The 13,408-nt window shown below is 43.9% G+C and overlaps 1 protein-coding gene across 1 annotated transcript; it reads left to right on the top strand.

Moving 5' to 3' along the window:
* The first annotated feature begins 228 nt into the window (after positions 1-228).
* On the top strand, positions 229-10,638 carry casq1a (calsequestrin 1a). Its single transcript, XM_085389493.1, has 11 exons — positions 229-700; positions 3,827-3,920; positions 4,083-4,183; positions 4,347-4,458; positions 4,709-4,782; positions 6,821-6,951; positions 7,057-7,102; positions 7,207-7,261; positions 7,407-7,507; positions 7,633-7,707; positions 9,550-10,638. Exons 1-11 carry the CDS (start codon positions 464-466, stop codon positions 9,973-9,975), a joined length of 1,452 nt encoding a protein of 483 aa, XP_085245619.1. The 5' UTR covers positions 229-463; the 3' UTR covers positions 9,976-10,638.
* Positions 10,639-13,408: the final 2,770 nt, after the last annotated feature.

Below are 13,408 nucleotides of genomic sequence, written 5' to 3' on the forward strand. Positions count from 1 at the left end.
TGTCCTATTCTATATGATGCCTTCTCTCTTTGCTCACACACCTCCTTCCATCTCCACAGCTGTCTGTGTATGTTCTGTGTTGCATGCAGAGAGCAGGTTGGTCATCTCCCCCTCACTCCACCCTCTTTCACTGGTTCCTAACATATACTCAAGCATGCACACACACACAGAAAGCTGTCACCCCAGCCCTGCCTCATCTTCTCCATGCTTAATTACGTGCCACATAGGACCACGGTCACACCTATGTCAGACTAAGCCCAACCCCTCTTGCACCCTGAGCCCACTGCCAGTTGCCCATGTGGGGTTTTTAATAAGGTGGATGCAGGAGGCTGTCTTGCTCTCTTCTGGGTGACGCGGATTGGAAGGGGTTCTCCATACTTTCACCAAACTTTTTTTTTCAATATTTTTCGCCCCTTTCATTTACTTTCTGAAACTGTAAATACATCCACATTAGAGAGGAGTCATGAAGTGGACCTGGGTGCTTGTAGTAGTCTTGCTGTCCTTTGGGAGCATTTCACTGGGCAAGGAGAGCTTGGACTTCCCTGAGTACGATGGCAAGGACCGCGTTCACGACCTCAACGCCAAGAACTATAAGTCCGTGATGAAGAAGTATGACATTATGGTGGTGTACTACCATGACCATCCCGGATCCAGCCGCGCCGCCCAGAGACAGTTCGATATCGAGGAGTTGGCCCTTGAGGTGGGTTAAGATAAGAACTGTGGATAGATGGTGATGAGGAAGCTGTAATATTGGTACTTTATTCATGAGCACACAGATGCTTTCAGCATATTTAACTGTGGTTTTAAAAAAAATGGACTGAATAAACTCATTTCCTGTCAGTGACTTGCAAAAAGGAAGTTATTATGGAGAACAGGAGATAAGGCGGTAGAAAATAGCTTTGCTGGATTGAGAAATGCTGAGAAGTGAAGTCCCAAAAATGTGTCACAAGCCTACGGTGTGTCGTCATGTCGACCACCCCGAGGCAAAGAGCTGAGCTGTGAGGACCCAAGGTATCATTTATTTTGGCAAAGGCTGAGCCTGTGTAGAGGATGTGTGTCTGTTTGTGTGCGTCTTTGTGTGTTACTGTGTGTGAGGCAAGCAGTTGATGCACTTAACACTCCCTCATCTGATTGCTCATCAGGCCTCACGCCAGCCTGGTTCACATTCCCATAAAAACACACTACATCCCTTTCCACACAAACCTTTCCACTTGTTTACTGTAAGTAAACAACTGTAAGTAAACAAGTGGAAACCACATTCCATTTTCCAAGAAAAGTTCAATTTATCACTTCAAGCAGCTGACTCCATGTTTGCAGACATGCTGATTATTTATACAGAGAGCAAAATTCATTTTTACACTATAACGATCACAGACACAATGCAGAACTAAGAGGTGCCCAGAGAGCATTTGAAGACACACTTGATATTGTCTAAAGAAGCAGTTATTTGAGAACTGCACTGAACATTGCAGTTCTGAGAAACCAGGTTGATTTCTGATTTATGGCCTGCACTAGATCACGTAGCAACAGTATTTTATGGCATTTGGCATGGCTAATGTACAGTGTAATGTCAAGGCTGCTACCCCATATGCTTGTTGCATTATTGTAATTTGCAAGCCTGGTTTGTTGACTCCTGTTTAAATTTTTTTTTATTTTTATGACAACTCTAGGCCAAAAAGGATCATATAAGGAACTCTCAACAGCCCCTAAAAATAAAAATTGTGACAAATATTCTGACTTTGCCTAAACAAATATAGCAGAAATTGTGTGCAACGGATCTCATCAGTAACCAAATCTCATGTGAACAAGACAAAGGAAAAAGGATGAAGGGCTAAAAAAAAAACTAGTAATAAATAGCAGTAATGAGGAAAATATTAATAACAAATCAGACAGAGAGAGCAGGAGAGTGAGAGATACGAGAGAGGCTGCTCTCCTTGGCGAATCACATCAAGACCCTCTGGTGTCTGCGTATAGGGCACTGTTGCTCAGCCTTGGGGCTCCAGGCCAGCGCTTGAGATACTGGCTCCAGTAGTGCCAGCTCAGCTCTGCGCTGTGATTGACACATGCAGTACTGTACTTGTCAGCGGATCCCAGAGTATTGAGCATCACTGCCATCTCACCAAAATAGTCCCTGGGGCTGGTGTGGCTTCTGGTGCTATATTTATCCTGAGCTGCTTTTGTGGTGGGTTGAGCTCCGATGGCTTGTGTTTCTCCTTCTGAATGTATTTTGATTTACATTTAATGAAGCTTTATTTATAGTAAGAGGCAACTGCAAAAGGTGCAAACATTTCAGAGGTCAAGGAGCCCTGTGGGGGTTAGTGAAAGTCAAATGAAACATGACATTGTGATGGTGATAATTAAGTGCTTTCGTCCATGCCATTTGAACTTGGTTGATTTTGTTATTAAAGTGACCTCTCAGGTCTGTTACGAATGCTTTGTCAAGGGAAGCGCTGTAGACCAATGTAAGGAAAAGCACCTGCATTCTCCAGACAGATTGCAGGTGCTTTTACACTTCAACACTGAATGGCACACATGAAGGTGTACATGTCTTTCTTTGTTACTCTGCTCATCAAAATGAGCAGATACAGTCAGGTGCTGCACCAGCTGAATATCACTACAGTTTGTAACATCTCAGCCAAGAACAAAAACTGAAAGAAATGTACAGCTGCAGTGCACGCAGACATGAAGCTATGAAATCCCACCCCAGATACTGAGCCTGCTGGTTTAACTTTACATGTAGTTGGGGAGGTTCAATTACTCTGAGCAAATGATCTCATCCATGTCACATCAAATACACATTCAAAACACCCAAGTTCCAAAAACAACTTTGCAGGTTTCAGACTAGGAGGAGCAGGCAGACATAGTTTGCTTTTGCTTTACATACTTTAACTGAAAGACATTTGCAAAAACAATTTATCTGGGTAAAAATAATGTGCTTTATTCAAATGGACATTTGGTGAAATTCACTACTAGGTACTACCAAAAAAATGTATACACATATATTTTTTGGGGAGGCTAAATATGTTTATAGACTAAATATAGCCTGTAAATATATGCCACAAAGTAAATGTGATATATACAACCATGAAGCATTAATCCATTTGCCTGTAAGAAGTTTTATTTTAGTCTGTGTAAATGCCAAAAGGGTACAGTCTGCAAAAAAGGTATAGTGCAATGAAGGGAATAAGTCTGTATGATGTGTAACTTAAAACTAAGCTGCAAATTTTAAACTATTTCACTGTGCCCCACTCATCCAAAACTCCAGTCAGGTTAAAAGAAATTCAGAGAATTATCTGCACAACAAACTGCAGGACAGCCTGGTTGGGCTAACTATTTATGCCAGTAAAGCAGCTGCTCAAGATTTCTGACACCAGTGTACATGTATGTGTGTGTGTGTGTGTGTGTGTGTGTGTGTGTGTGTGTGTGTGTGTGTGTGTGTGTGTGTGTGTGTGTGTGTGTGTGTGTGTGTGTGTCTGCAAGAGTTTGTGTGCACTGTTTATCCTTCAAATGCACTGAGACAGCTCTCAAACAACTTCCTCAATGCAGCTGAGCTGCAAGTGTGATGCTGTCATTGGTGGACCCAACTGTCAGTCACAAGGTTCAAGTTTCATACAGATTTAGAAAGTGCATAAGCGGCGCTCTGAAAAGCAGGCTTTTATGGTAATGAAACTACTGAGTGAGACAACTTTGTCAAAAGGTGTAAATAATAGTGTAGGGGTGTAATGGTGTAGCCTTCCAAATGAGTAAAACACACTATCCCACCACCCCACCCTTTTTTGTGTTGAACTAATAAATTGTTTAATTATTTATGTGCAATGTTTTACAGCTTGCAGCCCAGGTCCTGGATGAGTTTGAAGATGAAGATATTGGAGTTGGTCTCATTGATGCAAAGCACGACAAGGCTGTTGCAAAGAAATTAGGTAAATACAGCTGCAGGCAGTTGGTACATGGCTTATTGTGCAAAAGTCAGACTAGCCAAACAATCACAGTTAAGTTACTGTAACAGAAGTTAGCTAAAATATAATCTGAGCTAACCTGTTCAAAAGCCGCATGATTAAACACAAAATGTTCTTTCCCCTTAGGCCTTGACGAGTCTGACAGCATCTTCGTCTTCACAGACGATGAAGTCATAGAATATGATGGCGAGCTTGCAGCTGACACTCTTGTGGAGTTCATCTATGATGTTCGTGAGGATATAATCTCCCAGTTAATAGCCTGCCTTATTTTAGCAATAAAATCTCTAAATACTGATTTTTCTTCCTTTGAAGATGACCCACAGAGCTTTATTCCAGTTTATTCTCCTCTCTGTCATCTCTGTTGTCTCTCCCTTTTCTCCTTTTCCACAGGTTCTCGAGGACCCTGTGGAAATAATTGACAATAGTAAGGAACTAAAAGGCTTTAAAAACATCGAAGAGGACATCAAATTGGTGGGCTACTTTAAGAGTCACAAGTCAGAACGTAAGAATCCTGTGATACTGTAATGTCATGATAGCCTGTATTGTTTTTAGATAATTCCACATCAAGCAAATTAAACAGCATCCTAACTCTAGGATAATTATCAGAATGTTTTCATTGCAGTTGCTACTATTTGATTTAAGTGAGCACACAAAAACACCAGTAATGATGAGAACAAGAAGTCTACATTCTTAGATATTTCATACATATAGCAATCTACTGAAACAACTTGATGGATGCCTTTAAATTTCAGATTTTGAGGCTTATGCTGATGCTGCTGAAGAGTTCCATCCACACATCCTGTTCTATGCCACATTCAGTCCCAAGGTGAGTAATCAAAGTAAGTTACTTGAGGCTACTATGTGATTAGTCTAGTTTCAGCTTTCAGCACAACTGGTAAAGCTAAAGTCTTTTGAGCACTACGGATATGGGGATTGTTTTTGTAAGGATGATCAGACTCAAAAATTTAACTCAAACATAGAAACATTAAAATGAATTTCTTGGAAACTGTATATTTGCTTGCATGTTTTAATTATCTGAAAACATTTTATTTTAAAAAGTGGCAGAGGGCCCAAGATTGAACTCTGAGGCACTCCATATTTTATGTATCCAGTTTTTATGGGCAACTATAAATACAAAAGCTTTCTAAAAAAAAAATCTGAAAAATATTTTAAACAAGAATTTTAGATTGCTCCTCCCCTTTTTTTCCTCCCCATCCCCAGCTGCCTCCCTCTTCCCGCTCCAACACACCCACCCACACAAGTAGGGCATTGGGGTGCGGGCGTGTCACCAGGGTGCAGGGGAGGCATTCCCCCCCCCCGTCCCCTCCCCGTCCCCTTCTGGCCACCTGTGCCTCAGAGCCGGCGGGCACGCCACTGCAGCCTCCTCTGGCTTCTGCTCCGTGGCTACTGGGTGACCCCTCATCTGGGGCTCTCCTCAGCTCTCCCCAGGAGGGTGGCACGGATGCCCCTCCGGTGGTCCTCCTTGGGCTCTCGCACTCTGGGGCCTCTGGATGTCTGGGGCCTGGATCTCCTCCATGCCTGCTTCATGCCCTGGGGGACAGGGCTATAGATCTCTACATCCTCTAGCACAGCGTTCCCCAACCTTTTTTGCGCCACGGATCGGTTTATGCCCGACAATATTTTCACGGACCGGCCTTTAGGGTGTCGCGGATAAATACAACTAAATAAAACTAGTACCGGTAAAAAAGAAGATTTATTCATAACACACGTGAAAAGACCCAGGAAAACCGAGTTAACGATAAAAACGATAACAAAATAATGCTGAAAACCGATAAAAACCCTGAAAACCATACATTTAACACCTGAGCCTCAACTCTCGCGGCCCGGTACCAAACGACTCACGGACCGGTACCGGTCCAAGGCCCGGGGGTTGGGGACCACTGCTCTAGCAGACCATTACATGGGGAAACCTTTTGAATACAGTCATGTCTGTCCCGTCTGTAACAACTGAAAATAAAATAAAATAAATAATAACAACAAAGATTGATCAAATGGACCAATATGGCAAGGCCGTGATGATCCATTTGGCAAAGTAAATCCATTGGGTATCCTTGTTGGTCTTCAGACAACAATTCTGACGGCTAAAGAACCAAATGGGACAGGCAAAAAAAAAAAAAAAAAAAATTTTAGATGACAAAGGGCAGCCCTAGCGGAGCCCATCACCCACCGGGAACGAGTCCGACTTATTGCTGGCAATGCGAACCAAGCTCTTGCGACGGTCGTATAGGGATCGAATGGCCCGTAGCAATGCGCCAGACACCCCATACTCCCGCAACACCTCCCACAGGACACCCCGAGGGACACGGTCGAATGCCTTCTCCAAGTCCACAAAACACATGTACACTGGTTGGGCAAACTCCCATGCGCCCTCAAGTATCCTTCAGAGGATAAAGAGCTGGTCCAGTGTTCCTCAACCAGGACGTAAAACCGCATTGTTCCTCCTGTATCCGAGGTTCGACTAACGGACGAACTCTCCTCTCCAGCACCCTGACTGAGACTTTCCCAGGGAGGCTGAGGAGTGTGATCCCCCTGTAGTTGGAACACACCCTCCAGTCCCCCTTCTTAAAGATGGGGACCACCACCCCAGTCTGCCAGTCCAGGGATACTGCCCCTGATCTCCACGCAACATTGTAGAGGTGTGTCAACCAGGACAGCCCTACAACGTCCAGAGCCTTCAGGAACTCGGGCGGACCTCATCAACACCAGGGGCTCTGCCACCAAGGAGTTGTTTAACTGCCTCAGTGACCTCGCCTCCGGAAACAAAAACAAATAATAAATAATACACCATTAATATATCCTTTATGGTCAGATGAGGGTTTGAGTTCTTTGGCCCTGTCTTACAGGTCGCCAAGGCTCTGGACCTGAAGCTCAATGAGGTGGACTTCTATGAACCATTTATGGATGAACCAGTTGTTGTCCCAGGAAAACCTTACTCTGAGAAGGAACTGGTGAAATTCATTGAAGATCACGACAGGTAAGTCCTATTTTTGCCACATTAGAAGGATCTCGAGAGGTACAAGCTTCATGATCTGAGTTCCAAGTAAAGGGCATTAAGATTTGAGTAATCTTTGCTTGTTAGACCAACCCTGAGGAAGCTGCAGCCCCACAACATGTACGAGATCTGGGTGAGAAATTATAAACTTGAATTATATTTCCTAGACATAACTTTAATAAGATTGTAACCTAATGTTTTACAGTTTCCCTGAAATTCCGGCCTTTTTTCCCACAGGAAGATGATGTTGATGGTGAACATATTATTGCCTTTGCAGAGGAGTCTGACCTAGGTAAAGGAATCTTAAATGAAGTATAAAAACATATCTATGAGCATCTGTAATGACAGTTGTTTCTGATCATCCTGTAATGCTGTTTAGTTTTTGTTATTTAGATAGCTGTTTAGCTTAGACTGCGATGTACTTTTCCACTACTCAGATGGTTTCGAGTTCCTGGAGATTCTAAAGCAAGTTGCCGAGGATAACACTGACAACCCCGACCTCAGCATTGTCTGGATCGACCCTGATGACTTCCCTCTGGTAACAATATGAAGCAGTGTAATATGCTCTTTAGAAACAAGAGGCTGTGAGGCACTCTGCACAGTTTTACTGATAGCAGTTGGGTTGATAACAGCAACTAATCTTTTGCTTACTTTCCCCTGCAGCTCCTGCCACACTGGGAAAAGACTTTTGGAATTGACCTGTCGCACCCACAGATTGGTGTTGTTGAAGCTGATGATGTAAGTAATATTTTGAGTATGACCTTATTACCAAATTCAAAACATTTCTTTGTATTGTTCCTCTGATGTACTGTTATACATTCTGTTTATAGTTCAATTCAATTCAGATTGAATTCAGATTTCTTTATACAGCACCAAATCACAATAACTGTTGCCTATTATTAAAGGTGCTTTATATTGTAAGTTAACGACCCTACAGTAATATAGAGAAAACCCCATCAAACCACCCCCTATGAGCAAGCACTTGGCAACAGTGGGAAGAAAAAACTCCCTTTTAACAGGAAGAAACTTGCAACACCACCAGGGTAGGGGAAGGGCAGCCATCTGCCATGACCAATGAGGAGAGATGAGTTATTAATTATTACATTTGTTCATTTTCAATTTAATATTTTTATTCTTAGGCTACGTCCACACGTACCCGGGTATTTTTGAAAACGCAGATTTTTCTATGCGTTTGCACCTTTCGTCTACACATAAGCGGCGTTTTTGGTCACTGAAAATGGAGATTTTTAAAAACTCCGGCCTGGGTGGATATTTTTGAAAACTCAGTTTTTGCATTTACGTGTGGACAACAAAAACGGAGAAAACGCAGAAAACGCAGCGTCAAAGGTGTGCGCCTTTTTTGACGTCACACTGTGCGCCACGTTATTGTTTCGGTGAAATGAATTTCTACAATACTGTTACTGTTAATTCTACTCTCTGCAGTGTTTAAATGCTTACATATACACACACAGTTACTGTCCCTCCACACAAAAGACTCGGTTCTGCTTCTATACCCCAGCTTTGTTTACTATTTCCCACCGAGGCTTCTAGACTTCTGATTGGCCAACATTTCTACACGGTTAGGAATATATCGCCACCTGTTGCTTTCCTTCATTTCTGCATTTACTTGTGGACGGGATTATTTTTTAAAACGAAAACAGAAAATCTCAGTTTTCAAAAATACCCGTGTACGTGTGGACGTAACCTTAGACTCTAGATCATCCTTATGTCAGATACACTTTACTTTCTCAGTTAATGGTGTATCTGATACAAGCTATTTTAGTTTCATTTTTGGAAAAGTTAGTATTTATTAAACCTTTTGACATTAAAAAAATGTATCAACTTATTGCTTTATAATGTTTATTAACGTTTTTTGGGAGAAAATTACAATGATGATGAAGAAGTCTCAAAAATTTTCAAAAACTCACGTATCAAATAAGCTGCACTTGGCATTAAGGCCACCAACTTAAGCTTGCTTTGTTTGGCTCTCACAAAGAGAAAGACCTGAGAGCCAGTGGGAGGGGTTGTGGTCAGAGTCAGTGGTATCTGTCTCAGATAACCAAATAAGCTCTCTTTGACATCACACAGAGCCAAGACTAGAAAGAAATGTCTGAAACTGAGGGTTTGGAGCAGTATGAAGCTGGGATTTTGGCTTACATGGATTACAACGGTCATTTTTATTGTTAGTGTCCACTGTGGCACACCAATGCTAGACCTGACCACATAGTTCACTCAGTACACTTTTTATTAGGTTGGTGGTTCTTTCTGCACACGGCCACAGCTTTTCAGTTGTGTCCCACATACACACAGCAACCCCACCCTCAGGTCCCGGCAATTGTCATGCAGAGGAGGCGTGATGAACTGATGGAGCTCTGGTGTGTCAGCCTCCCCTGCAGCCGCACCACAAACCACGCCCAGCCACATCCACTAATGTAACAGCTTACACTTGACAGAAATAAGGGAGGCATATGGCCATGGTTCATTCAAGTTTAGGCTCATCGTGTCTTTAAAGGTACCCTGAACCTTCACCTTTTCAGAGAATCCACAACAGAGCAGTTACTGTTGGTTTTTTGCCCCCAGGCTGACAGCGTGTGGCTGGACATGGATGACGGTGAGGACCTGCCCTCTGCAGATGAGCTGGAGGACTGGCTCGAGGATGTTCTGTCAGATGAAATCGATCCTGATGACGATGATGACGACGATGACGACGATGACGACGATGATGACGACGATGATGACGACGATGATGACGACGATGACGACGACGACGATGATGATGACGATGATGATGACGATGATGATGACGACGATGATGATGATGACGATGATGATGATGACGACGACGATGATGATGACGACGATGATGACGACGACGACGATGATGATGACGACGACGATGATGATGACGATGATGATGACGACGACGATGATGACGACGATGACGATGACGACGATGACGATGACGATGACGACGACGATGATGACGATGACGATGATGATTATTAAACAATTAAGTCATAAATTACTTTTCAAGTCTGACCAATGCAGTTTCAAGACTCAGCGTCACTAACTCTGTCATATCATCCTTTCTTGAAACCAGTTATCATGTTGATATCTCATCTTCTCATCACCCTCCCTCTGCATCACATCAGAACATTATTCCAGTAATCATTTGACCCTCTCACCTCCATATCCTCTAATGCTCCATATAACAAAGTACTAAGAAGCCACAGTGCCTTTATCCCCACATGTAAAAATAAAAAAAAATGATTTGAAACCTTGCAATCTACTTCTATTGATTTTTATACTATTAAAGTGTTTATTTTCCTAATACTGGAAGGGTTGCATTGTTTTATGCATTATGTCTGAATCCATCTGTGGAGTCTGTTGCCGTCTGAATGTGTATTATTTATGTTCACTTAGTTTCTTGTTTTCCCCACAACCGAAACGACTGAGGTCAGATCCTAGGGTGCTAACAAGCTTTTGTTACAGGTCTTGAATATCACCAGCCTACTCTGTAAAATCAATGTAATGCTGTACACTGAATGTGCTGTACATCATATGGATGTTTTCTACGATGATGAAATATGACAACAGCCATATTCTATTTTTGTAACAAGAGGAATTTAACGTACTGTGAAGTCTTAAATAAATGACAGCTTGGACGGAAACCTCACTACTGTATAGTTTTTAAAGATGTGTATGTGTGTGTGCATGTGTGAAATATACACGATAGCAAGTCATGAATTCTCATCCTCATCATGAAAACAATCTGAGGAGTTCTTCATCTCATCAAGTGTGCTTAGACTAAATAGGTACAAAGAAATCACTTTCAGCACTTAAAGCTACAGTGTTAAAATATTACTAAAGAAGATACAGTTTTGATACTTGCCACTTCATTAGGTAAACTTCAATGTTGCCAGGATAGCATCATGCAGTTGCTGCAGATTTGTTGACTGCACATCCATGATCCAAATCTACCACTCCTCTACATTGCAGAGGTGCTCTACTGCAGCGGTCCCCAACCTTTTTTTGCACCACGTTTATGCCCGACAATATTTTCACGGAACGGCCTTTAAGGTGTCGCGGATAAATACAACTAAATAAAACTAGTACCGGTACCGAAAAAAGAAGATTTATTCATAACACATGTGAAAAGACCCAGGAAAACCAAGTTAACGATAAAAACGATAACAAAATAACGCTGAAAACCGATAAAAACCCTGAAAACCATACATTTCAAACCTGAGCCTCAACTCTCACGGCCCGGTACCAAACGACTCACGGACCGGTACCGGTCCGAAACCCGGGGGTTGGGGACCGCTGCTTTACTGTACTGAAATTTAGTGACTATGGCCATTTGAGTACAATGAACTCACTGTCATGTTTAAAGAACCAGTTTGAAATGACCTGAGCTTTGTGACATGGCACATTATTCTTGAAGCAACCTTCAGATGAGTACACTGTGGTCATAATATGGTTACCACCAATACTCAGGTAGGTTGTCGTGTTTAAATGATTCTCAGCTGGTACCAAGGGGCAGAAAATTTGCCATGATGATACTAGACCTCCCTCTCCCCAGCCACCTCCTCCAGCTTGTCCAGCCGAGAGATATAATCTCACCAGTGTACCCTGGGTCTGCCCAGGACACACTGGTGGTGGGACATGCCCAGAACACCTCACGCAGGAGGCACCCAGGAGGCATCCTTATCAGATGCCCGAACCACCTCAATTGGCTCCTTTTGATGTGGAGGAGCAGCGGCTCTACTCTGAGCCCTTCCTCGATGGCCGAACCTCTCACCCTATCTCTAAGGGAGAGGCCAGCCACCCTTCGGAGCAAGCTCATTTCTGCCTTCGAACGGCCTGTAGCAATGGGCCAGACACCGCATACTACCGAAGCACCTCTCACAGGACACTCCGAGGGACACGGTCGAATATCTTCTTCAAGTCCACAAAACGCATGTACACTGGTCGGGCAATCTCCCATGCACCCTCAAGTATCCTTGAGAGAACAAAGAGCTGGTTCATTGTTCCACAACCAGGACGAAAACCGCATTGTTCCTCCTGTATCCGAGGTTCGACTAACGGATGGATTCTCCTCTCCAGCACCCTGGCTGAGACTTTCCCAGGGAGGCTGAGGATTGTGATCCCTGTATAGTTGGAACACACACTCCAGTCTCCCTTCTTAAAGCTGGTAACCACCACCTGGTCTTCCAATCCAGAGGTACCGACCCTGATCTCGTGTTCAGATCCGAGAGGTCGTTCCTTCCAATCACACCCCTCCAGCTCTCACTGTCATTGCCCACATGAGCATTGAAGTCTCCCAGTAGGACAACAGAGTCCCCGGGCGGAGCACCCTCAAGCACCCTGACCGGGGACTCCAAGAAGGCTGGGTACTCTGAACGGTCACTCGGAGCATAAGCGCAGATGAGAGTCAGGACCCATTCCCCGACCCCAAAAGCACAGGGAACAAATCCTAATAGGGAACAAACCCCAGTGTACAGTCAGTAAGCCGAGGGGATACTAGGATACCCAGCACCTCCAGACTGAGATAGAGTCCCTCCCCTCTCCAGGAGACTGGTTCCAGAGCCCAAGCAGTGTATTGAGGTGACCCCAACTATATCTAGTGGGTACCTCTCGACCTCACGCTCTAACTCGGGCTCCTTCCCCACCAGAGAAGTGACATTCCATGTCCCAATTGCTAGTCTTGGTACCTGGGGATCGCTCTGCCAGGGCCTCCGCTTCTGGCCACTGCCCACCAGACAATGCACCCGACCCCTACGCCGCCTCCTGCGGGTGTTGGGCGCCCGCAGGAGGATGGACCCACAGCCCGAAAAAGGGAGATGAATACTCTCGGGCACCCTCCCCAGGCCCAGCTCCAGGTCGGGGCCCCCGTAAACCCTATCCCAGGCGGCATGAACTGTTCCTTTGATGTTCTACTCATGGGGGTCTTCTGAATCACTCCTTGTCTGGTCCCTCACCCAGGACCAGGACACAGCCCCTGGGATCCCTGGGACACACAAACTCCTCCACCACGATAAGGTAGTGATTTACAGAGGTGGGATAGAAAAATATTTTGGGGGAATTCAAAGGGTTTAGGGGATTAAATTTTCTTTGAGGATTTTCAGCTTGATTCCCTGTGGGAATATTAGAGGTCAAGCTACTGAAAAGATATCTCCAGTGATGAAGAGGTAGACTTGATAAGTTAAATATTGATGGACTCTATTTTGCCCCCTTCTGTTTTGTATTTCCTGTGTGCTTCTGTGCAGAGTCAGTGTGAACTTGAAAAAGCTTTCCTTCAAGAATGAAAACATAGCGTTACTCTGGGATGGTGGCTGTACTAAAAGATAAAACCAGAGTGAATTATGTTTATCATGAGCACTAATTACGCTGTGGCAGCAAACCAGAAACATTGCCATAATATTTTCATACTCCAGCC

This window comes from Rhamphochromis longiceps, linkage group LG18 (genome assembly GCF_057381845.1).
Source record: "Rhamphochromis longiceps isolate RC_006_pf linkage group LG18, R_longiceps_female_GT1.1, whole genome shotgun sequence".
NCBI classification, from domain to species: Eukaryota; Metazoa; Chordata; class Actinopteri; order Cichliformes; family Cichlidae; genus Rhamphochromis; species Rhamphochromis longiceps.